The 25,953-nt window shown below is 40.9% G+C and overlaps 1 protein-coding gene across 2 annotated transcripts; it reads left to right on the forward strand.

The window, feature by feature from the left end:
- The first annotated feature begins 796 nt into the window (after positions 1–796).
- Positions 797–25,927, forward strand: araf (A-Raf proto-oncogene, serine/threonine kinase). Of its 2 annotated transcripts, none has more exons than XM_080892913.1 (16): positions 797–865; positions 2,361–2,598; positions 13,431–13,534; positions 14,306–14,408; positions 14,577–14,731; positions 17,033–17,131; positions 17,232–17,382; positions 17,475–17,502; positions 17,597–17,727; positions 17,851–18,053; positions 18,305–18,481; positions 18,649–18,695; positions 19,241–19,359; positions 20,915–21,046; positions 21,387–21,521; positions 22,086–25,927. In XM_080892913.1, the coding sequence occupies exons 2-16, from the start codon at positions 2,488–2,490 to the stop codon at positions 22,224–22,226; spliced, it is 1,836 nt and encodes a 611-aa protein (XP_080749039.1). In that variant the 5' UTR covers positions 797–865; positions 2,361–2,487; the 3' UTR covers positions 22,227–25,927. The 2 variants fall into 2 exon arrangements, with proteins under 2 accessions (XP_080749039.1, XP_080749040.1); XM_080892914.1 differs by lacking the exon at positions 797–865 and adding an exon at positions 1,123–1,235.
- The last annotated feature ends 26 nt before the right edge of the window (positions 25,928–25,953 follow it).

The raw sequence follows: 25,953 nt of genomic DNA on the forward strand, positions 1-25,953 counted from the left end.
CGGGTCTTTGCCTTCTGCTCCTGGCTGACATTCTTTGTCCAACATATCTGCCGTCACTCTGTAAATGTCCAAACCATCTCAGCCTTGCTTCTCTAACTTGGTCTTCCAACCGCTCAGCCTGAGCTGCCCCTCTGATGTACTCCTTTCTAATCCTATCCACTCTGATCATTCCAGTGAAAACCTTCGCATCCTCGACTTCGCATCTGCCACCTCCAGCTGGACCTGCTGTGTCTTGCCTCTGCCTTTGCTCACTTCCTCTTTTTGATGTCTGAAGTCGTTCTGCAGACTGCTACCTTAACTACATTCTCCCCTGCCACTACAGTCTCCTGTCTCTTTCAGATTAAACCATAACATGTATTCCGCCTGTGTGTGCTTTTTTCCTCTCTTTTCTCACCCTTTGTCTCTCTCTCCTTAAAGTTATATTTCACCACAGAGATTTTCATCCTTTTTTCAGTACCAATTTGCCAAAATGACACATCCGCAAATATGTGTCAAGTGTCTGAACAGTGCACTAGTATGCATTTATACTTGTGTCAGTAACCCTAGTACAATCTTGTAACAGTTTTTTAAATTAATTAATTTACTCGTGATCAAAATATAATTAAAAAAACAGATTAACATTTGTCATTTCCACCGGTTTTAACGCTGAACAATAATCACAGGTGTCTATACTCTTGCTGTAGTATACATGTGTGTCGTTACACAGCAGCTCCCACCGTTTGGATTGCAGCTTCTGTCCAATGAAAGAACGCCCCTACAGAAGTTGACCAATGAGCACAGAGCATTTATGGAGTTTTTCCGCTTTCCCCTGAAGTTCTTGACAGATTCGCCTCCAGATTGCGAGAATTCAAGATGGCCGTTACAGGTACGAGTTTAACTTTTTATTTATCCCAACTGTTTCAGAACACTGAGACGAAAGGAGATTTTGCTGTCACCGTAAGCACTGCATAGCACAATCTGGACCGTCCTGTGTTGAGCATGTCAAGGAAATTATTCGCTGCATATCTGAAAAGAGACTCTTAAGTAGGCACCAGCCTGACGCCGTGGTAAAACCCCTAAGTTTGCTAACCTTAGCAGGCTGGGACTCGCGTTAAAGCTTTTAACTGTAAACTGCGCTAGTGACTGAAGCAGCCACATAATCTCTCCCGTTCCAACTAATGCTAATGCTTAGCTATGCTAGTTTGCTAGCTGGTTGAGCGAAGAGGAATTTCCGAAAACTCTGATTACTTTGCTTTGTAGGAATTATGTTTTTATTATATCGCTTCGCACCTCCTTACTACAAATTACCTTGAAAGGCAGTCAGCTAGTTAGCCGGAGACAATTAACTCGCGCTCCAAGAGGAACATGGCTTCCCCAAACTCGAAATGTCATTTTACAAGGCAGTCGAATCCCATGCTAGGCTACCGGGCTAATATGAGCTAGCGTTAGCATCTTTCGGCTGTTAACCAAATGTGCAACTTTGTTTGTCAGCGGTTTGTTTCAATGTTAATTCCAAGCTCGCCCGGTCTCAAATATGAGCTACAACGTTTAGAAAAAGTTAGTTCTTGCTCCTGTAGGCCACTTTGCGAACACCTTAGTTGTTGGTGCCACTGGATTACAAGCTAACCGGTATATGGGACAATTCAAAACTCAGGAAAAAGCTTTCGCGAGGTTTCAGTGTTTGGGTTAATCAAACAACTGTTATTTTCAACAACACTTTAAAGTATGTGATTTTTAAACTTTAAAGTTTTTACTAGCGTGTTGTACAGTAGTTGAGACAGAAAATAGCACTCCCTCTTACTAATTTAATTGATTTTTATCCAAAAGAAATGGTAAAAGAGGGGGAAGACGAGTGGCAGGGGAGATTCGTGACAGAAGGACAGGAGCAAGATTGAAAGGTGTTTACAAGATGGTAGTGAGAGCTGCTATGATGTATAGTTTGGAGACGTTAACATTTTCATTAGGAGTGACTATGATGGACAAAATTAGAAATGAGTGCATCCAAGAGACACCTCAGGTTGAGCGGTTTGAAGACAAAGTTGGCCAAGGCTGAGTTGATTTGGATATGTGCAGAGGAGTGATGGTGAACACAGGATGTTGAAGACTGATCTTCTAGACAAGGAGGAAAAGAGGAAGGTTTGGGGATGTTGTGAAGGAGAGGGGTACAGAGGGTTCGTGTGATAGATGAGGATGCTAGGGAAGGGTTATCGGAGGTAGATTTTCTGCTGTACAACCCCTAAAGAGAGCGACCAAAAACGTATTTGTAGTATTCTTCTAACATTAATTACCTATTAATGTTTATAAAAGTAGTTAAAGTCTGTGTGTTATCAATTTTATCATACCTATGTGCACTTTTTCATATTCTTTTTGTGTTTGTGTAGGTTCTAGGTAAAGGGCAAAACTCCTCTGGACCCCACTGTGCATGAAGCTCTCCTGAGGCTTTGGTGTCCAAGTACTGTGTCTTCCCTTCCCCCCCTGCCCTCCCCCAATTCCCTCCTGCCTCTCACCATGTCCTCCACCTCCTCCTCCTACTCCTCCTCAGGGGAGACCAGTCCAGAGGATCCACCCCGAGGTGGAGGAACCATCCGAGTCTACCTCCCCAACAAACAGAGGACAGTGGTGAGATACTTTTCTCCATGTTTGTCTTGACCAGTGACATTTTTTATATTAAACATTGTAACTATAAAAAGTGCCTTGTTTGATAGAAAACAATTGACATTTAACACTTCTGTAGGAGGGAGAAAAAATCTTCCATCACTGTTGGTTGTAACTGTAATTGCAGTTTGACATCTTTCAGAATGTGCTAATGAGTAAGCTAGTTGGACAGTTGGTATCAGGTTTCTCAGATGGTGCCTGCCACCATCGTCCTTTAATTTGACTTGTAATTCCTGTTAGATGTCAAGTTTTCATACACTGAAGCGTAGCTGTTGCATAGTCCTGTCACTATGTCAGTGTTAAATTTAGTGATATGAGTGGCAGTGTAGAGGACACTGTGTTCATGGCATTATCCAACATGAATCTCTGGGATTCATGTAGGAGCATTCTCCTTTTAAATCCTCAGTGTTTACAGGTGAGTTTTACTAGCTGTACAGATCCTTCCAAAGCACATCAAACTGAGCTTTTCCCTTCTCTGCTGGACCTTTTTTGTACAAATAATGAGCACATGTGCTAAATCTGTGTAGTATTAGCAGTAGGTAGGTAGGGCTGCCACAAACGATTATTTTGATAGTCGACTAGTCACCGATTATTTTTGCGATTAGTCGACTAATCAGATCATGCATCCATTGGATGTAAAATGTACAGCTCATTGCACCAGCATGCATCTGCTCTTATCTAACTATCATTAGATTACAGCTTTAAGTGTTTAAGTTATGTGCTAACTAAAAATAAAGACAAGATGTTAGTTTATAAAATTTTAATTAAATTTGCAGATTGTTTCGGTGGAGTTTAATAAACTCAGCCGTCTGCTCCTTGCTATCTAAAATATAACAGGACACCGGAGTATATTCTCGAGCATCTCACACTTCTGATAAGCAGTTGTCTGCTTGATGTTTATTCTGCTGTGTAAAAACTAACTTTAATCTCAGCCAAACCAATTTACTCAGGAACAAATAAAATACTGAAAAAAGCCAAACACAGTGGGTTTGAAAACGATTTTCTGGGAGTTTGGTGTTCTCACCGGCTCTAGTGAGCCTTGAACCCCGGCTAGCTGGTGGGTAACAGACATATCCGAAAACTAAGGGTGCAACGATACACAAAATTCGCCCAAAATAAATTTAAGTAGCCAGAATAAAAAAAAGAGCAATTTTTTTTTGATTGATGTTTTGTTTCCTTTACAATATTATACATTAAAGTATAATATTGTAAAGGAAACAAAACATTAATCAAAAAATTGTTGAAACACAAATTACAACATTGTATAAAAATTACAAACATCAACTCAAATACTTGGTTCTAATTGAACAGAAATTTCTATGAACTTGTAAGAACTGTGTAGGACATGAATCAGTCTGTCAGATCCTGAATTTGAAATTTCCACTGAAGTCACGGGTAAGAGGCAAGTGGAACCAAGATCTAGGCCATTTGCTTTTTGAAGTTTGCAAAGACTGCTAAATTTTGCCAGTGGTAGTTCACTCTTTGCAACATAGTACGCTGTTCTAAACAGATTTTTCAGGTTTATTTTTAGTTTGCAATTGGTGTTTTGTTCTGGGAAAGATATTGCAGACTAAGCAGTAATGCATTTCTTTCATTTCTCATGGGTTCTAATGGGGGCCTTTCTTAAAATGACTGGTGCCAGTAACAAAGGCGCTTGTCGACTCAGAAATCGAGGGAAAACCAACGACACACCCGGCAGAACATTGTTATTTACACGGGTGCACATAAGTGGTCCGCATGTGCGCATTCGCTGTCAAAATAAAAGATGCGCACCAGATTAGAAGTTGCAACGCGCGTTTGCGTCCATATAAAAGGCACTGTTTTTGTCCGCTAGAGTGGGATTTTCACGGCACATTCTGATCCACATCTCTGTGCGTTCATCATTTGTTTGAAGCCAGCTCACCTCCTGCAACCACTTTTCCGAGAATACGCGCTTCTTTTGCGGTTCGCACTCCTTCTGACATTTGTTTGGAGGTGGAGGAACACCAAAGTAATTGCTTAAAGGATTTTGTTTCTTCGACATCTTTAAGAGTTCTAAACAAATGTCTGTCCTCCTCCAGAAAATCTTATGTACGCAAACACGCGTTGCAACTTCTTATCTTGTGCGCGTTTTTTATTTTGACAGCGAATGCGCACCTGCGGACCACCTATGTGCACCCCTGGTTATTTAGCTCGTCATATTGCAGCCACAGAAATTCTTTGTCCATGAAACCATAAAGCTGCACTTTATTTTTGCCTTATAGTCTGATTTGTCATAACTTTTCAGTTTTGCGGTAAGCTTTTCTTTGGCTGTCACTTCTTCACCCTGACCTGTCTTATTTGGCTCAGCAGAACTAAAATATATATCCTGCTGCTTTTACACACGCACTCACATAACGCTCAGCGATTCTCTGCGCGATCAACCTCTCACATGTTTAAGCTTGCTGCGGGAGATTTCACTTGTCATGTTTGCATAGTAAGCTAACAAATGATAAGACGATGTCAGAGGACATATAGTGGGGCAAAAAAGTATTTAGTCAGCCACCGATTGTGCAAGTTCCCCCACCTAAAATGATGACAGAGGCCAGTAATTTGCACCAGAGGTACACTTCAACTGTGAGAGACAGAATGTGAAAAAAAATCCATGAATCCACATGGTAGGATTTGTAAAGAATTTATTCGTAAATCAGGGTGGAAAATAAGTATTTGGTCAATAACAAAAATACAACTCAATACTTTGTAACATAACCTTTGTTGGCAATAACAGAGGTCAAACGTTTACTATAGGTCTTTACCAGGTTTGCACACACAGTAGCTGGTATTTTGGCCCATTCCTCCATGCAGATCTTCTCGAGAGTAGTGATGTTTTGGGGCTGTCGCCGAGCAACACGGACTTTCAACTCCCGCCACAGATTTTCTATGGGGTTGAGGTCTGGAGACTGGCTAGGCCACTCCAGGACTTTCAAATGCTTCTTACGGAGCCACTCCTTTGTTGCCCGGGCAGTGTGTTTTGGATCATTGTCATGTTGGAAGACCCAGCCTCGTTTCATCTTCAAAGTTCTCACTGATGGAAGGAGGTTTTGGCTCAAAATCTCACGATACATGGCCCCATTCATTCTGTCCTTAACACGGATCAGTCGTCCTGTCCCCTTGGCAGAAAAACAGCCCTATAGCATGATGTTTCCACCCCCATGCTTCACAGTAGGTATGGTGTTCTTGGGATGCAACTCAGTATTCTTCTTCCTCCAAACACGGCGAGTTGAGTTTATACCAAAAAGTTCTACTTTGGTTTCATCTGACCACATGACATTCTCCCAATCCTCTGCTGTATCATCCATGTGCTCTCTGGCAAACTTCAGACGGGCCTGGACATGCACTGGCTTCAGCAGCGGAACACGTCTGGCACTGCGGGATTTGATTCCCTGCCGTTGTAGTGTGTTACTGATGGTGACCTTTGTTACTTTGGTCCCAGCTCTCTGCAGGTCATTCACCAGGTCCCCCCGTGTGGTTCTGGGATCTTTGCTCACCGTTCTCATGATCATTTTGACCCCACGGGATGAGATCTTGCGTGGAGCCCCAGATCGAGGGAGATTATCAGTGGTCTTGTATGTCTTCCATTTTCTGATGATTGCTCCCACAGTTGATTTTTTTTTCACACCAAGCTGCTTGCCTATTGTAGATTCACTCTTCCCAGTCTGGTGCAGGTCTACAATACTTTTCCTGGTGTCCTTCGAAAGCTCTTTGGTCTTGGCCATGGCGGAGTTTGGAGTCTGACTGTTTGAGGCTGTGGACAGGTGTCTTATATACAGATGATGAGTTCAAACAGGTGCCATTCATACAGGTAACGAGTGGGGGACAGAAAAGCTTCTTACAGAAGACGTTACAGGTCTGTGAGAGCCAGAGATTTTCCTTGTTTGAGGTGACCAAATACTTATTTTCCACCCTAATTTACGAATAAATTCTTTACAAATCCTACCATGTGAATTCATGGATTTTTTTTTTTTTTTTTTCACATTCTGTCTCTCACAGTTGAAGTGTACCTCTGGTGCAAATTACTGACCTCTGTCATCATTTTAAGTGGGGGAACTTGCACAATCGGTGGCTGACTAAATACTTTTTTGCCCCACTGTAGTTGGTGCGCAAATTATTATCACTCACCAATCAGTGCTGTCGCTCTCTATACACAGTTCGCGCGATTGCAAAGTGAAAGCAAAAAAACAAGCGCAAATTCAAACGCGATTTCAATAGGTCACATATTGACAGTGGCTCACCGATGCCAATGACATAATTACCCAGCTACATTTCCGAAAGAATGCAAAAGCATTGACATATATTTTTCCTTCCTATGATAGGCCGACGGGCAGGGCAGAGATAGATTTTGGTAGCCCGACTGGAAAAATCGCTAGCCCCAGGATGTCGGGCTAGTGATTTTGCGAGCCCTGTATCTGATTGAGGAATCACTCATCTTTGGAAAAGAGAGTTTATTACAGAGAAATGGCTCTTTCCAAAATAAAAGCTATACTATACGCTTCTTCTGGACTATATTCTCTGCAGCATATTAAACATATCAGGTCCCCATAAGGAGAATCATGTGCATTGTATTAAAGTATATTCTTGAATGCTAAATGTACAACCCAAATTGCGTTCCCAAAAAGCTGTGTAAAATGTAATAGAGTGCAATGTTTACTCTGGTAAAGTTTGTAGCATGCGTGCTTGTTGTTTTTTGTCTGCTTCCACTTGATTTTGCACTAGGATTATGTCGGCGTAAATGTGCAGTCATATTCGTTGTGTTCCCACTAGTGCTGTCAGCGTTAATCTCGTTGAAATGACGTTAACGCCACAACACGGCAAATCTCCGTTAACGAGCTACCGCCGATCGCCCCGTGCGTGGGGCTGGACTGCCAACACGTTAACGAGCTAACTGCGCTAACACACTAGTTCCCACCCATGTAATTGAGCATTGTGTGGCACATCCAACATACTGTTTTACTTTAGTCCATGACGCTCTTACCTTCAGGGTCATACTTCACATGAAAACCAAAATATTTCCAAACGCCAGATCTGAATGAGGGTGGGGGAGGTTCAGTTTGCCATGTTGCAAGGAGAGCTTAACTTCTGTCTGGCTAGCTTGCCCTGCGCTCAGTGAATCTGTGTTCGACTACTCCGCCTAGGCTGCACTGTCGAGCGCAGATCCACTGAGCGCTCAACACAGACAGCATCGTCAGAAGGAAAGTTGATAAAATAAATTAAAAAATGTTTATTGTTCGATACATATGCGTACCGAACCGAAAGCACTGTATCGAACAGTTCAATATCGATACGAGTATCGTTGCACCCCTACCGAAAACGTCAGAGCGCTTTTGAAAATATGTGGTGTCTTGATAAACTGAGCAGATATTTGAAGTTTACACAGCTACATTCTTGCCTGGAAAATATGTTAAACGTTTATTTTGTGCCCCAGAAAGAATAATAAGAGTAATATTAAAACTAACTAGCTGCCGCTATTGTTGGAAACTGAGCAGGGCCGTGCTATGAATTCTGGGATGGGCTGGGCCACAAAGTATACACCCGACCCATCCTTCAAATTTGGGGAAATGAAGGGCGTATTTGTCAGCTGCATTTGTCGGAGTCTTCGAGTTTGGACAGTCTTCGTCGTGTCACTGTAACGTAATCGGCCTACAAATGCGGGCACAGGAGGATGCGGTTTCTGAATTTGGACGCAGCTGCTATAACGGACACTGCTTCTTCTTTGAGGTTTAACGGCAGCTGGCATCCTTGTACATGCAGTGCTGCCATCTTCCTTTTCAGTCCATTATTACACTCTTAAATCCTACTACTTATTCCTGCGTCTTTTGGGATCTTACAAAGCTTCAAATGACGCGTCGACTATTAAATTAGTCGTCGGCGTAATCGTGACTAGTCAACATTATAAGGGAGAGACATGACACTCAGTCCCGAATAGAAATGTAGGGAAGAACTGAGTAACTGTGAAGAGGTTGGTTATTGAGTCCCTGCCTCCAAACCAGCCACAAAATGAGAGAACCTATTGGCCAATTGTGATGTGCTAACATAAGCACACAGCTGACGTTTGACAGTTCCACATGTGTGGTGGCAAGGGTATGTCACTACATATTATTGTAGCAGACAAGTAGGAAGGTGCTTTCTTACTTTTTGAGATAATATGAAGTGCTGTGTTGTTGTTATTTTTTTAAAAATGTAATTGGTTTTTCTTCATTGGGATAACCAAAGGTGTTGATTGTGTTGGCTCTGTCAACCAAGCAATTAATGCCATAATTAGGGCTGCTCGATTATGGCAAAAATGATAATCACGATTATTTTCACTGAAATTGAGATCTCGATTATTTGACGATATTTATTTAACCCTTACGACCTACTATAGAACCAAGTCCGCCAGAGCTTATATTATTTTTTTACATGTTGTAGTGCCATTTGTGGGAGCATTTCAAGTTTCTATACAACTGTTATAGCCCATATTTTAATAATATGTATGCATTAAGTCCATAGTAACTACATTAATTGCAAAAAAGTGCAATAAACTACAAAAAAATTGAAAATAGTTTTTGTTTTGTTTTTTACATATATTTCTACTTGGAGAAATTTAAGAGGTTTATCCCTCAAAACTTTAAATACAAAAAAGTTGCAAAAAATAGTTTACAACAACAGGAAATCTATTTTGAGTGTCTTCATAGTTTTATTTTGGAGATACACTGCAGGAAAAACAAAAAACAATCCTATGATGCAAATTTGCAAAGAAAACAGCATGTGCATCAAAATAAACTATTTCCAGCAGTGCAATTCGAGTTCTAAGCATCCCAGAAACTATTCAGAAAAGTCAAACATGACTTATAAAAACACCAGTATAGGCTTTTAAAGCCTACAAGTAAAAAACTACATTTTCCGCGAAAATTATGTCACTTCCGGTTTCGGGCAGGAAATGGCGGACATGCGATAGTTCGCGCTGACGTCTGTTTCAATGTGGGAAGTGTTACAAACAGCTGATCGGATCGGCAAAGCGTGTTTCTGGAATATTATGTTTTTGTTCCTGCAAGCCCTTTTTATGCAACTTTTGCAAAGCTATATGTGGAAGGAAACCGTGACCGAGGACAAGCTGATGGCATAAGATGCAAGTACAACTCCTCTGGTTTCATATGCAAAAAAAAAAAAATATATTGCGCTAGCTTACACGGTTCAGGTTCTACAGGGATTTAAAAATAGTTACACAAAACGGAGCATGCTGCTCTGACCGGCTTTAAAGGGTTAACAATAACAATGTATTGAATAATGACTTTAAATAATAATATAAAATAGTGTACAACACCACTGAAGTTTTTTTTTTTTTTTTTTTTTTTTTTTTTTTTTTTAACCTCTCTTTTCAACCAACGGCAGTCACTCTCCTCTCCAAATAACTTCTGCTTAGCTTTCCGAGCTTTTCGAGCTTCCCTCGGGTCCTCTTAATCAGCGGTCTCCAACCTTTTTTGCGCCAAGGGCCGGTTTATGCCTGACAATATTTTCACGGACCGGCCTTTAAGGTGTCGCGGATAAATGAGGGAGGGGCTAATAATCGGCTCAGTCATTTTTAATGATCGTTGAAAGCCCAGATCGTAATCGTGATTAAAATTCGATTACCGTATTTCCCGGACTACAGAGCGCACCTGAATATTAGCCGCACAAGCTAAAATCAGGGGAAAATCCTGTTTTGTACATACATTAGCCGCACCTGACTAAAAGCTGCAGGTGTTTCAATGTTGACTCATCATATGTAAGAGAATATGCACAAAGCGAATTGTCAGGAAAGAGACGGCTGTTTGGAGACATCACTTTTATTAATATTTTGAAAAACAAGTTATGGGTGCATATTTGCATAACTTTTTAGGTATATGTACAAGTAGCGGTAATTACAAGTACGAAACATGTACTGTGCTTCATAAATGAGTAACAAATGTAGTACATAATAACCTACAGCACACCAGAAAAATAGATTCGGACTACCTTTTAGGCTCAGGTGCAGTGACACTGTTTTAACAAGAAGAAAAGTCAGTCATTCACCACCATCTTTCTCTTCTTCCTGCGCACTAAAACCACCAAAGTCCTCTTCTCCAGTGTCGGATACAAACAGGCTCAGGATGGCTTCGTCATCCACTCTCCGCTTCTCTCCTTCGTTGTCACTTTCAAAACCAACCAAACAAATCCTCTTTGTCAGTTTCAGAGTCGAACACCCTCAGAAGGGCCGTGGCGGTGTCCTCCTCTCCATCATGCAACAGTCCAGCCCTTCGAAATCCGTTGGTGATCGTGGATGTTTTCACACTTTTCCACGCTGTCAGAATCCAATGGTGGAGTTGAGCATAACTTGCTTTTCGCAAGTTTATCGCCGCTTGTCATCCACACCTCCCGCTGAACGCGTAGCGCTACTTTGAAGTTTGCTTTTCGCGCTACTTCGTACGGCACTACGTTGCCTGGCGGATGGACATGTGACCAACATACCACTCTTGAACCCCGATCCTTCCGCCAGGCAACGTAGTGCCGTACAACAGCGGAACAAACAAAACAAATCCGCTCATGGACAATCCATAGAAAAGCCGCACCTGACTAAAAGCCGCAGGGTTCAAAGCTTGTGCAAAAAGTAGCGGCTTATAGCCCGACAATTACAGTAATTGAGCAGCCCTAGCCATAATGATGTGTAAATTGAAGTTATATTTATTTTTTAAAATGACATTTGGCTGGTGATTCAGTAGATATATTTTTTTTTTATTTTCAGGTGACTATTGAAATAAAAGGTTTTATGGAGAGGTTCATTTAGATGGGGTCTCAGCCTAAGTTAGCGCCCAGATGTGTAAGCGGTAGTCGGGATGTAGTTCAGTTCGTTTCATTTTGAAAAAGGTTAGTTCAGAATCGTGTTTATTGGCCAAGTATATGTGCAGACACATACAGGGAATTTGGTTCTGGTAGATGGTGGCTCTCAAGCACAGCAATGTAAATCTCACACACACACACACACATCTATATACACACATTACACATACATACACAAAGCTGTGTAAACAACTATAAATAACGAATCTAAACTTGTATACATAAAATACAGAAATGAAATGAGGTGGAATGAATACTACAGAATAGGGCTGCCACAAACGATTATTTTGATAGTCGACTAGTCACCGATTATTTTTGCGATTAGTCGACTAATCAGATCATCATCCATTGGACGTAAAACGTACAGCATATTGCACCAGCAGCATCTGCTCATATATAACTATCATTAGCTTACAGCTTTAAGTGTTTAAGGTATGTGCTAACTAAAAATAAAGACAGGATGATAGTTTATTAAATTTTAATGAATTTTACAGATTGTTTCGGTGAAGTTTAATAAACTCCTTGCTATCTAAAATATAACAGGACACCGGAGTAAATTCTCGAGCATCTCACACTTCTGATAATCAGCTGTCTGCTTGACGTTTATTCAGCTGTGTAAAAACTATAACTTTAATCTCAGCCAAACCGATTTACTCAGGAACAAATAAAATACAAAAAAAAGCCAAACAATAACATGTTTAAGTTATCTAAGTGACTTATGTATGTTTAACCTGAGTAGCGAAAGAAGGCGGTGGGTTTGAAAACGATTTGCCGGGAGTCCGGTGTTCTCACGGGCTCTAGTGAGCCTAGCTAGCTATCGAGCTAGTGGGTAACAGATGTCTCCGAAAACGTCGGCGCGCTTTTGAAAATATGTGGCGTCTTGATAAACTGAGCAAATATTTGAGGTTTACACAGCTACGTTTATTTTGTGACCCAGAAAAGAATAATAAGAGTAATTTTAAAACTAACTAGCTGCCGCCGTTGTTGGAAATTGAGCTGGGCTGCGCTATGAATTCTGGGACACAGCTTCTTCTTCTTCAGGGTTTAACGGCAGCTGGCATCCATGCAGTGCTGCCCTCTTCTGTTTCAGTCCGTTATTACACTCTTAAATCCTACTACTCATTCCTGCGTCTTTTGTGATCTTACAAAGCTTCAAACGACGCGTCGACTATTAAATCAGTCGTCGACGATTTTGATAGTCGACGTAATCGTGACTAGTCGACTAATCGTGGCAGCCCTACTACAGAATGTACATAAGGTGCAGTTGCAGTCTGGCAGTGGGAGCAGTGTGACAGGTCAACTGTTAAGAAGGGAGATGACGAGGGGAAAGAAACTGTTCCTATGTTGGGTGGTCCTGGTCTGCAGGCTTCTGTACCGTCTGCCAGAGGGCAGCAGATCAAAAAGTCTGTGTCCAGGGTGTGAGGGGTCTGTGATGATTTTCCCTGCCCGTTTCCTGATTTTTGAGAGGTACAGATCCTTCTAGTTCTGCTCAATCCACCCACTATTACTCTAAACCTTTAGGTGTGTGGTACAGAAAGAACGGTTGATTTGCTCATGGTATTTCCTCCCATCTGCAGCTCTTCAGACAAGAGACATGATGCCCCTTTTTGTCTTTCTTGTTTGTTCTCCTGTGTGCACCTCTAACTAGGGAAGGGGAGATGAGAGAGATGGCGACAGAGACTGAGGAATTTATTTCCCACTTACAGCATGAAGAAAAAGCTGGAAAGCAAAGAATCATATTCAGCCACATTTACATGTAGCTTTACATTCCACATTCCTAAACACATAATGGGAACAGTAACCTGCATCATCTAATGTAATGTTTGTTTCTTGTATGGTCAAAATTGATGCTCTTTGTTACTGCCATTTTACCCAAGTGTTACCTGTGTGATCAGAGAATGTCATGTCAAAGTCACACTTATTCAAATATGGCATTCTGTTTTCAGGTGAATGTCCGCCAAGGACAGACTGTGCATGAGATTCTAGATAAAGCGCTCAAAGTGAGAGGCCTGAGCCAAGAGTGCTGTGCTGTATTTCGCCTTCTAGGAGGGTAAGATTGCACTGCTGTTTGTGCCACGTCCTCTCACATCATATTGGAAAATGACTTTGCATTCCTTTTAGCCCACATGAAACTCTGAGAGGCAACAGTGAACAGCTGTCACAAGACTACATGTTAGACAAACACATGTATATAACAGAGGCTGAAGATGTAATGTGAAGTTGATTCAAAGGCTGAAACGGTAGAAAAGTCAATATGCATTGATAAACAACTAATATACAATTAATTATTCATTGTGTATTTTTTTTTTTTTTTTTGTTACCATAATGCATTTGAAGGGTTTCCTGTGTAACGATGGGTAACATTCCTATGCTTCATTAAATATTAAAACAGTCTTAACAAAGGGAAAGAATCACTGACCTTCTGTTCAAACTTTAGCTACGCTAGTAGAATCTCAGGATAAAAGTTGGAAATGACCATGAAAGATCCACTTTAAAGAGAAAAATGAATGAAAGTAAAAATTTTACTCTAGCTGTCTGTGAACATTCAACAGCTTAAAGGTAGACTTTGTAATTTAGCAGTTTTGATGCTTCAACATAGTTGTAAACTGTTTTCTCGCACCATAAACAGCTGTTGACATTTCTGAGAAACTCATTGATATACAAATTAAGTGCATTGGTCAATTAGGATAATGAAGACCTCTCCGTTGTTATTTTTTTGTTATCTTAGCCATTTTAAACCTTGAAAGGGGTTTCAATATTGGTGATATGTACAAAGAGTGTTTAAATTGCTTCTAAATGTTCCTTTTTTTTGCCCCTCTAGTCGAAAAAGACTGACGGACTGGGACACAGACATAACTCCTCTAGTTGGAGAGGAGCTTTTAGTTGAGGTCCTGGATGATATTCCCCTGACCATGCACAACTTTGTAAGTATCTCACATACCTGTGTATAAAATGTTCATAGCTTATGTGAAATACCTTTTGTTCATACGTTTTTGGCCTGTGATACTCTAATTGAATTGCTGCTGTTTTTAGCCTTGATGGTCTTAAATGTTATTACTGCAAAGTAAATTTCATGAACTCTATCTGTATAGGTACGCAAAACTTTCTTCAAGCTGGCTTACTGTGATTTTTGCCACAAGTTCCTTTTCAATGGCTTCAGATGTCAGACATGTGGCTACAAGTTTCACCAACACTGCAGTAGCAAGGTCCCCACCGTGTGTGTGGACATGGATACTATAAGAGAGCGGTGAGTTGGAGTAGTGTTTATCGTTGGCTGTACCAGATGCTTTGCTGGTAATATTTCACCAAGAGAAGGTGGCTAGTTGGAAAATAAGTCCTATTTTTAAGGAGGGCCACAATTCTATGGATTCAGACGATATTTTCCAGACTTTGCAACATGATGTCGACATACAGGCCATACAGTTTTTTGTTGTTTTTTAAATTTGTTAGTTGTTGTGTTTTTTATAGCTGCCATGTTGCCCTGTAATTTTGATTACAGTGGCTGAGATGAACATTGTATTCTGGTTAATCATGTTTTATGTAGAGACATACATAGTAAGCCTTTTGTGATCTTTAAAGGCTTACATAGTAAGCCTTTAAAGATCACAAAAGGCTTTTAAATGCTCTTTCCTCATTTCCACCTCATCCTCTTCACCTCAAGCCTCATCTCCTGAACTGCAGTCAAGGCTCTAGCACACAAAAACATGCAAAAACATGCTTCTTTATTCCCAATATTATTGCAATTACTTATTGTAATTAGACTCCAGACAGCTGACTGCCAACTAAACGGCTGGTTATAAGAGTTGGCCAGCTAACGTTAGACTGCAGTGTCCTAAAAATCACACTTTCCTTCTGATAAACAGTTTGAGTGTATTCTCCTTGTGTATAGGAGTTTGTCCGCTAAATGTTTAAGTTCAACAATGTTGGATCCACTTCAAAGAGAGTTTCTCTAAATGCTAACAGCAGCGTTTACAAAAGAAAAGGTCAGGATATGTGTGTGAAGGTTCTTGGTCATCCTGGTCATTGTCGTCTAAGGAGCTGTGAATTGAAGAAGCTTCTCGGATCAGAGGTGAAACGTCTTCCAAGAAACTCAAAGTTCGGACGTTTTTCTTTCCGAGCTCCTTAGTTCAGGATATCCTCAACAACTCACTCAACTCATATTGGCCTCTTTCACTGTCTTAGCTGACTAACACGTTTCTCCTAGAACAGCCAACGTAGCTAGGATTATGAACTTGAATTGGGAGGGTTAAAAAAACCAAAAAAAACCCAACAACAACATTTAGTTGACTGCAATCTGCCATCTACTAAAATCTAATGATTTTTACACACTGTAATTTTCCTTCTGCACTCTTAAAATAGTCTTTTACTTTAGTCTTTGTAAATAACTTTATTGGGACTGATTGATTAGAGCAGGGCGATATGACCAAAAATATTTATCACAATATACATTTGATAACGATATAATTGACACTAGACAAAATACTTTACAACTCCACAACTTTGATGGGGTTTTTTTTGCTCTAATAATTTATTTTCACTTAAAAAACAAAACAAAAACAAAAAAAAACAGCTGCCTGTTTATGTGCGTTCTCTAGTTAAAGTTAAAGGCAGTGGAAATTGGCTGACATATAACCATGTATAATATCCACAAAACTTAGAAAGAGGTTATACACACACAATACGGTAATATTATGTTGACGCACAGTACGTATCACTCCGAGGCTCCTACCTACGATAGCCATAATGCTCCAACAATCCATCAAGCGGTGCGGGTTCGTAGCTTTGCAAAGTCGTACTAAAACATTTGACAGATTTTTCCAGCGCCGTGTACCACATAAAATCGTTTCGAGGTCAGTAAACACAACCAGAATTCATAAGGCACAAGGGATTATAAGGGGCACTGTTGATTTTCAGAAAAATCAAAGGATTGATTTTAAGTGCCGTATTTTCCAAAAAACACGGTAATAACGACGGCCCGCTAGCATGCGCTACCAAAAATAGTGCTTTGTCGTGTATCTGACAGACAAAAGCTAAACCAGTGCCACACCACTGAAGTTGCAGCATTTTTACAAACCAATTCTGGTTCATCCGTTTTATTCAACGATCCGCTTTCGCCCTTCTCATTCTCCGTCGCCGCCATGCTTTTTCCACCATGTGCGTATGAAAACAAAGGCACAAACAAACAAAAAACAAAGTTTTACCCATATTCTATCGCGGTATTTCATTTTCTTATCGTTGCCGAACGTTATACCAGTGTTAACGTGAACGGTATGATATGGCCCAGCCCTAATGATGTTGAAAAACAATTAAAACACCTGAAGTTCTTAAAATTCAGAACAGTTTCAGGGAAAAATGGAGATATACGGACCATCTTTTTGTGATGTGCCTAGATGATCAGATTCAGACTTGACATTAAAAAAACGCTGCAAATATGCACTTACTAAATTATTTAGTACTAAATAACAGAAATGTTGCACATAATTGGAGCCTGAATAGTATGAAACTTCTGTGATATTGTTTAATTGTTTTCTTTCAATCCTATGTCCAGTTCTGATCCCAGTCCTTGCCCAGATGGATACCCACAGATAATACTGCCAGAAAATTCCCCCACGCAGAGCAACCCAGCCTTAACCCCAGAGCCTTCTGGGTAAGCTGGGCAGATGGCGTTCTATCAAAATTGCAGCATTGCTTTATTTTGTGAAATGTATATTTTAATCAAAATTTTGGCCTTCTTTCTTTTTGCTCAGAATGGGCCACCTGTCCCCATCCCCGTCCTCAACCTTTCACTTCCCCATGTCAGGCGGAGATGGTCAGTCTCTACAGAGGCATCGCTCCACATCTACTCCCAATGTTCATATGGTCAGCACATTGGACCCTGCTTCTGCCATGATTATAGAGGTCGGTGTTGGCTGCTTGTTTGCTTTTGCTTGAAGGATTGTCACCTCCACTGTGTATTCATCAAAATAACTTTGTTGCATATCTCCTCTTAGGAAGCACTAAAGTTCAACAACACAATAGGTATGCTTTCCATTTTTCCCCCTCTCTTCTGTTTTAGAATACATTTGTTATTCTATGTATGACACTTATGTTGTGCTGTCTGTTGTTGCTGCAGGTCCTGAACCCTCACCTAAGCCCTCCACCAGCCCGCCCTCTTCTTTTGGCTCTCCAGGGAAGAAGCCACCAAAGTCCCCTTCGGAACCCAGGGAGCGCAAGCCCTCGTCCTCTGATGACAAAAAGAAAGTGGTAGGGTGTCTTTAACATTGTTCACAGGCCACTGGTCACTTTACATATTCACAAGGGCAACCTTTGAATGCATTGAACTGCTATCTCTTTTTAACAAATTTAACAGTCAATCTGTTGTTTCAGCACCGAGGAGGCAACAGAGATTCAAGTTACTACTGGGAGGTCCACTCTCGAGAAGTCAACATCCAGAAGAGAATAGGTTCTGGCTCCTTTGGAACTGTCTTCAAGGGAAAGTGGCATGGAGATGTGGCAATCAAGATCCTCAAAGTCAAAGAGCCAACGCCTGAGCAGTTACAAGCCTTTAAAAATGAAATGCAGGTGTTGCGGTGAGCAGTGGTTTACATGACTTTAACTTGGTTTTATTTGCACAAATCTTTCCACAACTGCTGCTGGTGGTGGAGTTATTAATAATGATAATGATATTAGTATTTTTAACGCTGCATAAACTGGTTTTATTAACACCAGTTCACATTGTTATAGCACTTTAATTTAACTCTTAACAATGTGGTGACTATAACTTTCTGACTGCGGATGAGGTAATGGAATTTCTAAGTTTCACTATTTCTGTTCTCTACAGGAAGACCCGCCACGTCAACATCCTGCTGTTCATGGGATTCATGACTAAGCCCAACTTTGCCATCATCACACAATGGTGTGAAGGCAGCAGCCTGTACCGCCATCTGCATGTCTTAGAGAGCAAGTTTGATACTGTGCGTCGCATTGATGTGGCCAGACAGACAGCACAGGGCATGGAGTAAGACTTGCTGCAATATTCCATTTCACCATCATCACTTAGTCAGGCCAAGTAGCAGACATAAAGTCTTTTTGTAGTGCAAGAAGCTCATTCTGTATACAAATGTTTGGCACCCATGAATTTAATTTACTAGTTTTCAAATTGGGTTTTTTTGCTTTTTCTTTCAGTTATCTTCATGCAAAGAACATAATTCATCGAGATCTAAAATCAAACAGTATCCTTCTCTTGTGCATGGTGTACATAAGTGCAGTCATTGTGTGTTTCTGAGTTTAGATAGCTGTACCTTTTTAACCCGTAATCACACGTGCTAATTTGAGCCTCATGCTCTGCAGTTATTAAAGGTTTAACAACACACAAAAAGCATTTCCTTTTAATAGACAGTGATATACAGAGCAGCCAAACCATTAAAACTGTGATGTGTCAGTACTCTTAACACAAGAAACAAACTCTATGCTGACTCTTACCTTGAAGACACCTCTCCCTTGTTTTCATGAAGAGGCCAATTTTAAGATGATACGGTGCATCGCTGCTGTCAGGGACAAACATTTGAATTTGAAACTGAGGTATTAAATTTGAGTTTGTCGAGTCATTCCACACTGTCAGGTGGACATTTCTTTGTTTCCCATTGTTTACTTTGGGTAGTTTCCTCTGTCAGTCTCACTTTTTATAACTTCTTTCTTGTGAAATGTTTATGCAGTAACTGATACCATGAAAACGTCCAGCAGCTGTCTGTTGTATTTTTCTGAGATTTGCTGCCAGATATTTTTCTCCATGAGGGCTGGACTGTTAAAATCGGTGACTTTGGCTTGGCTACAGTGAAGGCTCGATGGACTGGCTCTCAGCAGGTAGAACAACCCAGCGGATCCATTCTCTGGATGGTAAGGATACTTAACATGTTTATTGTAGAGCTCAGAGTCTATATGACATTTTAAGGCCAGTAGGGGGAGCAGTTTTTGAAAAAATTTTGGGTTTTATAGAACACTAGAGCAAAATGAGCCTCTGCTCCTTTGTATGAGTACTCAATTCTGTTTCAGATGAGTTCTTGGGCTAAATTGCTAGTTTCAAGTCCTATTAAATTTGAAAATTTCAGTTTAAGTTCAGCATACAGAATCTCTTGTTTTGCCAGTCGGATCCACCTGTCCTCGTGACATTGATTTTAAAAATCCAACATGGCAGCAGCTAGAACATTTAACTTGACTCTTGATTACATGGTAAATGGACTGATTCTTATATAGCGCTTTTCTACTCTCCGGAGTACTCAAAGCGCTGTATACAACATGCCTCATTCACCCGTTCACATAAGCACTTCTAAACACAAGTGCAAACTAATCTACATTCACACTCCGATGAACGCATCCGAGGGCAACTTGGGTTTAGTATCTTGGCCCAAGGATATTTGACATATAGATTGGGGAAGCCAAGGATCGAAGCACCAACCTTCCAATCAGTTGCTGATCTGCTCTACCACCTGAGCCACAGCCACCCGTACATGAACTGTGGCTGTGTCTTCTTTCACCTTCAGTCTGACATTGCCCTTACTTAAATTGTTTTCTACGAGGGAGCTTTTTTCCCTCCTAACTAGTTACTAAAGACCAATGGCTCTGTCTGAAATCTAATGTGTTTAAGTCCCCACTGATACGTCGCTATGCCGACAGACATAACAAACTGCAGTGTCGGTCATTAGTGTTATTACTCCTCGGTTCTAGCTTGGCAACAGTGTTGATCCTGCCCGTGGCCACAATTGGCTGATTATCCAGCTTCCCACAGCACTCATTGGGCAGGTTCCTTTTTCTATTGGGACTGTTGTGTCATGTCACAGTGCCACATGGCAGTCAAGTTGGTGGAGTTGACTGAAATCATGCACCAAAGAGATGTCAGGTTCTGACTGTGCTGGGTGCCACACACCACAAAAAAACAGTTTTGGTAAAGAAATTGTTGATCTTTAGTAATACTTTTACATCATGTCATTCTTCAGCTGCTGATACTTGCAAAATGAGCGGCTGATGCATACTATTACCGATGCATGTTAATGTTGTCCTTTATAACCTGTGTACATCTTGAGTCTTGACAGGTTAAGTTATATTGTTCGTTTGACGACTTTTCTTGAAAAGTGATTACTGTAAATAACATCAAGTCACATCTGTATCATTAACTGTAAAGCAGAATAATAGAAATATGATGGTTTTTCATTGTATATTGGAACCCTGGAAGTTTTCCATCCACTTGTTTAAACACTGTAAAGGTCACACGCACATTATTTGATAGACCCTATATCCATACATGCAGTTTTTATGTACAAGGGTTTGTAGTGTATTTGCTTCTAATCTGGTTAAGTCACAACATCTTTACAAAAAGCTAAATTAGTGTAATCGGTAGTGTTAAAGTACCTCTTTGTCAGTTTTTAATTCATTTTTTCCTCTCTCCTCTCATTAGGCTCCTGAGGTGATCCGCATGCAGGACACAAACCCATACACGTTCCAGTCAGACGTATATGGCTACGGAGTAGTTCTGTTTGAGCTGATGTCAGGAACCCTGCCTTACTCCAATATCAACAACAGAGACCAGGTTCCATTACCCAGTTTATTCTAGTTTATGTTAACACACAACACTGAGTCAGTCTAAAATATCTGACTGACTCTTTCTGAAGATTTTGTTAATTACTATTAACATTAAAAATATAGCCATAGAGTAAGTCACAGTTCCAAAAAACTAACAAATATTAGTAGAGTTCAGTAGATAAACTGTTAAATGTAACTCTGAATTAAATAATTCATCTGGAACACATGAAGCAAATTTTGTGTGACTTGACTTGTGGCCCAGTTTCTTAAGCTGTCTTCAGACCTTTGATGTAATACTTACGTTTGTTCTGTAGCTCACCTTGTTCGGTCCTCTTTTTCTTTGTCAGATAATCTTCATGGTTGGACGTGGTTACCTGTCTCCAGACCTCAGTAAGCTGTATAGTACCTCACCCAAAGCAATGAAGAGGCTGATCGTCGACTGCCTGAAGTTTAAACGTGATGAAAGGCCCCTTTTTCCACAGGTCAGTCTTGTATGGTTTATCGTTTATCACTTTAATAAAAAATATCCTGCAATGTTAAAATGTCCTGTGACTCGACATTCTAAGGGCTTTCTTTAAATTTAACTTGAAACTTTTACTTTATCCAAAACTTTTGGCGACAACTGGGTTCTGTCAGAAAGATGATCATTTATTGTAGGGATCGAACCACCAACCTTCCGATTAGTAGTTGACCTACTGTACTGCCTGAGCCACAGCCACTCCTCTGTATCAATCTAAAGAGGATTTGTTTTTGGAAGAATTTAGGTGAACATAAAGACCTGGAGAAATTTTTGATGTAAAGCAAGATACAGCAGGACTGTAGGCCACCAGTGAGGAATCTTGCACAGGATGCTTTAATGAAAGTTCTGGAAAAGCAAATCGGAGTGCTCAATACAAATAATTTGCAAGACATGGACGTGTCATTGTAGTTGCCTGTAAATTCATACTATCCTTTAAATCAGGTGACTGCCAAACCATATGCAATGTAGTTGCGTAATGTTGACAAAACTAGTCTGTAATTTTCCTAATATTTCTGTCCTTCCTCAGATTCTGGTGTCCATTGAGCAGGTGCAAGATTTGCTGCCGAAAATCGAGCGGAGTCGCTCCGAGCCGTCGCTCCATCGAGCTGTCCATGCTGAGGACCTGAACCCCCTCCTGTTCCACACCACCAGGCTCATGCCCCTCTAAGCTCTCCACAGCACACAGCAAAGAGGCCGCCAACCTGTCAAGGACCACAGCATTCCAGTGCCTCAAAGAGGCCACAGCTGGCTGCTCTCCACCATTGTGGAGCTGCAGCTCTCAGCAGCAAAACTCAGTAACAGACTGTAGAAGTAACCTTAGTCTGACAGTGAATTTTTTTTTTTTTTTTTTTTTTTCCTTCAACAAATGACACGCACATGCCCATCAGGTGAAAGAAAGACCTTCTGTTTGTAGACATGTGTAAAATGTCTGCTCTTGCCAGCTGAGAAAGTCAATCGACATCTCGACTTGTATTTGGCTCTTAGACCTGCTTTGGAGTTTCAGTTGTTCTAAAGAAACTCACATGGTTGCACATACAGTGCAAAAGAGTCTAATTCAGATCTTTGAGGACTTAAATCAGTCATGGAGCTGGAGCCACTGGTTCAAGTCACATGATCCACTTACATACTCCATGCTCAGCGGGCATGTGCCCCTTTCACTGTAACACAGCATAAATGGAATGGGGACCTGAGATGTAACGCCACTCATTTGAAAGCAACTCTTTTTGAATACGTGCCTGACGTGATATGTTTTGTAAAAGGTTAGATGTTTGCCCCCAGTGTGGACTTTCAGCATTTACTGGTCTTGCAAATATCTATACAAGACCTGGCAACTTAGAACACTGAACTATGCAAAGAAGTTTATGGGAAAAAAATGTATACCAGTTGCTCATTTAACCTGTTATAGTCTTTTGCTGTACATGAAGCAAAGCAGTGAAAGGCCTGGAGGTAGATATTTTCTTTCACTAACATAAAACATAAATGTATCTTGTCAGGTAGATATTCTTCAAATAGGAACTTTGAAATTCACTAAATTCATCTGAGGATCAAGTTTCCATTGATGCTGTTTGTGGGGGGATGGAAAGTCAGTGAGAAGGGCCTGGCAGAACTGGCTGCATGTCCAAATTTAAACATTACAAATTACAGTTTGAGGGTTTGAAAGTTATCCCATTCCTTAAATCCTGTGTTTAGTCTTAAGAATGTGCTGTTTCAAACAAACTTTTAGTAAAAGCAGTTGCCCACCCCTCTACCCTTTTCAAGTCCTGAAACATCACCTAACTTGTGTCACTTACCAGGCAACACTGTGATACTTTTAATGTTCCAAGTCCACTGAACACGGGGACTAAATGGTTAGGATCAATACTTCAGCAGTGGATGTTATTCATTTCTAAACCAAAATGTTTTCCAAAGTGAGATGTTAGTCAGGTCATCAGAGGACATTGTTGTTAGAAATGTACAGATGTAGTTTCAAGGGCTCAACAGATGGCTCATTTCAATTCCAGGTGTAAACTGAGGTTTCCATGTTGAGGCACGCACCTTACAGCTCTCACACTGCAGGAACAGCAGAGTGCCAGCCTCTGCACCACATGGGCTTAAGTGGTTTGTTGTATTGCTGCTACATATTGTGAGTGTTTTGTATACCTTAAAGATTGAATTGCTTGGTACACAGCTTCAGCAGTGTTGGCTAGTTTTTCCACACTCCAGAGGTCCATTCTCCAATGCTGCAGTCCCTCGTCCATAGTTCACTCACACATGTCCGCATATTCTCAAAATATTTCTATAGGTGTGGGGCATGCCTTAAAACTGTGAGAACCTTGGTTGATTAGTTGTTCTAATTTAGGCTTGAAGAGGTGTGTACATTTTTCACAAAAGTGAGATCACATCTAAAGGCAAATGTGCAAACTCTGTTGTGATGGCCACAAATCTACTCTGAAGAAATAGCTGAATTATTAAAATCTGTAGTATTCAGAGAACAGAACAAATGTCAGGGTTGTCTAGTTTGCTCGTCCAGCCGTTTGTATGTTACCCACCAGGAGATTGCTTTAAGCTTGTATCCAGTTGATTTTTCTTTGGTGGGATGCTCACTTGTTATGAATGAAAGCCCTGCATTTTATTTTCCTGAGATTGAATTAGTTGCCGCACAGCAAGAAGGTCCTGAGTTCAATTCCACCATCAGGCCGTGTGGAGTTTGCATGTTCTCCCCATGTTTGCGTGGGTTCACTCCGGGTACTCCGGCTTCCTCCCACCGTCCAAAGACATGCAGCTTGTGGGGATGGGTTAATTGGATAATCTAAATTGCCACTAGGTTTGAATGTGAGTGCGAATGGTTGTCTGTCCCTGTGTGTTGGCCCTGTGACAGACTGGTAACCTGTCCAGGGTGTACCCCGCCTCTCGCCCTATGACAGCTGGGATAGGCTCCAGTGCCCCCCGTGACCCTGAAAATGATAAGCGGAAGTGAATGGATGGATGAATTAGTTGAATATTTACTCGCCTCTGTGCTTGTAACACACCGAGGCGGCTCGGTCCTGCTTCATGATGTCTTTCAAAGAAATACGCATGTGCTCAGGGTTCAGCTGGGCTGGTTTAAAAGCTTAGCTTAGCCTTAGCTGGTGATCAGTGATAGTGTGTGGCCTTGTTTTGGGGGTTTGTGGAGAGAGAGAGAGAGATAGATATATCTAGATAGATATCTAATTTGTTTTTTTCTTTTTGCCCCTCTTTCAGCCCCTCATTTTTGCTCATTGTAATACTGGTGGGAAATATTGTCTTAAAAAGCCTTTACTCATCTTTACTTAAAGCTTATCAGCCACAACAATTTCATTGCCATCAACAAAAAGCAGGATACTGAAGATCAGCCACTGCTCTTCTTCAGTGTAATCCTTTGTAGATTTGTAGTACTGACTAATGAAAGAAATGGAAGCGATAGTCATATCTACAGAACCTTTAGTTTCTCCTTCAGCTGGACTGTTAGCATCTTCGGGCTAGTGCTCACAGGTTGACCTGACAATGCAGTCACTCAAAGCAGATTTAATCCATAGTAAATTAAGGGCACAGACGCAACCCTCTCTGTGGTGATTTTGGTGACTTAACAGTAGGGGATCAGGAGCCATGCCTCCTGGTCTGTCCTAACAGTGCTGTATTCTGAGGCATTGACTCTTGCTGGTCGGGTCTCGCCCAAGTGAAGGCAGTAGGTGTGAGGTGATGTTTCAGGCTTCTGTGAATCCTGCAGGTGATGTGACAGACATGAAGCAAAACTCCTGTTGATGCAGATGTCTGTCACTAATGAACTGCTAATTTAATATTCTCATGTTAATCTAGGGGCTGGGTACCCTGACTGATGCTCATTCCAGTTATGTGGTGGGTGTGGGAGAGGTTTTGTGGTGGGCTTTTTTTGTTTTGCTTTCTTATTTATTGATGTTATCGCAGATGTTAATCTGCAAGTACAGCACTCTGAAATGGATCAGATGTTTACTGGGAATGTTTATCTTTGAAATGTTCATCAGCACCAGGCGCTCTCTCGCTTTCTTTTTTTTCTCTCAAACATTCTCAACATGAATGTATGTTTCGGCGCGGTACTGTTGGCTCCTCTGTTCACTCGGACTCTGTCAAATGCAGGGGCATTTCTAGCAACTTTGCTTTCACACATCCTGAGCACAAATGGGTGTCAACATTTTTTTTTTCTTTTTTTTCTTCTTCTCTAAGCAAGATGTTGTCCATGGGGTTTCACTACAATAGCAACACTTAGGGAACTGTAACTAACGGGTATTTGAATGGCCTGAAGCTGCTGAATGAAATCTTTGTTTTTCTTTTTTTCTAAATGAGCTGCTTTTTATAAACATTCAGAAAAAGCAAAACTTTTTTTTTTTTTTTAAACCACAATATAAGATCAGGAGTGCTTT

The sequence above is a fragment of the Rhamphochromis sp. 'chilingali' genome (assembly GCF_963969265.1).
Source record: "Rhamphochromis sp. 'chilingali' genome assembly, chromosome: 10".
Taxonomy (NCBI): Eukaryota; Metazoa; Chordata; class Actinopteri; order Cichliformes; family Cichlidae; genus Rhamphochromis; species Rhamphochromis sp. 'chilingali'.

What these genes read in the sequence shown, in the direction of transcription:
- araf (XM_080892913.1), top strand. Translation starts at nt 2,488, where the DNA reads ATGTCCTCCACCTCCTCCTCCTACTCCTCCTCAGGGGAGACCAGTCCA. An exon ending in GTATTTCGCCTTCTAGGAGG is followed by an intron (nt 13,535 to 14,305) that starts GTAAGATTGCAC and finishes TTGCCCCTCTAG; the next exon opens with TCGAAAAAGACTGACGGACT. An exon ending in AATGAAATGCAGGTGTTGCG is followed by an intron (nt 18,054 to 18,304) that starts GTGAGCAGTGGT and finishes TGTTCTCTACAG; the next exon opens with GAAGACCCGCCACGTCAACA.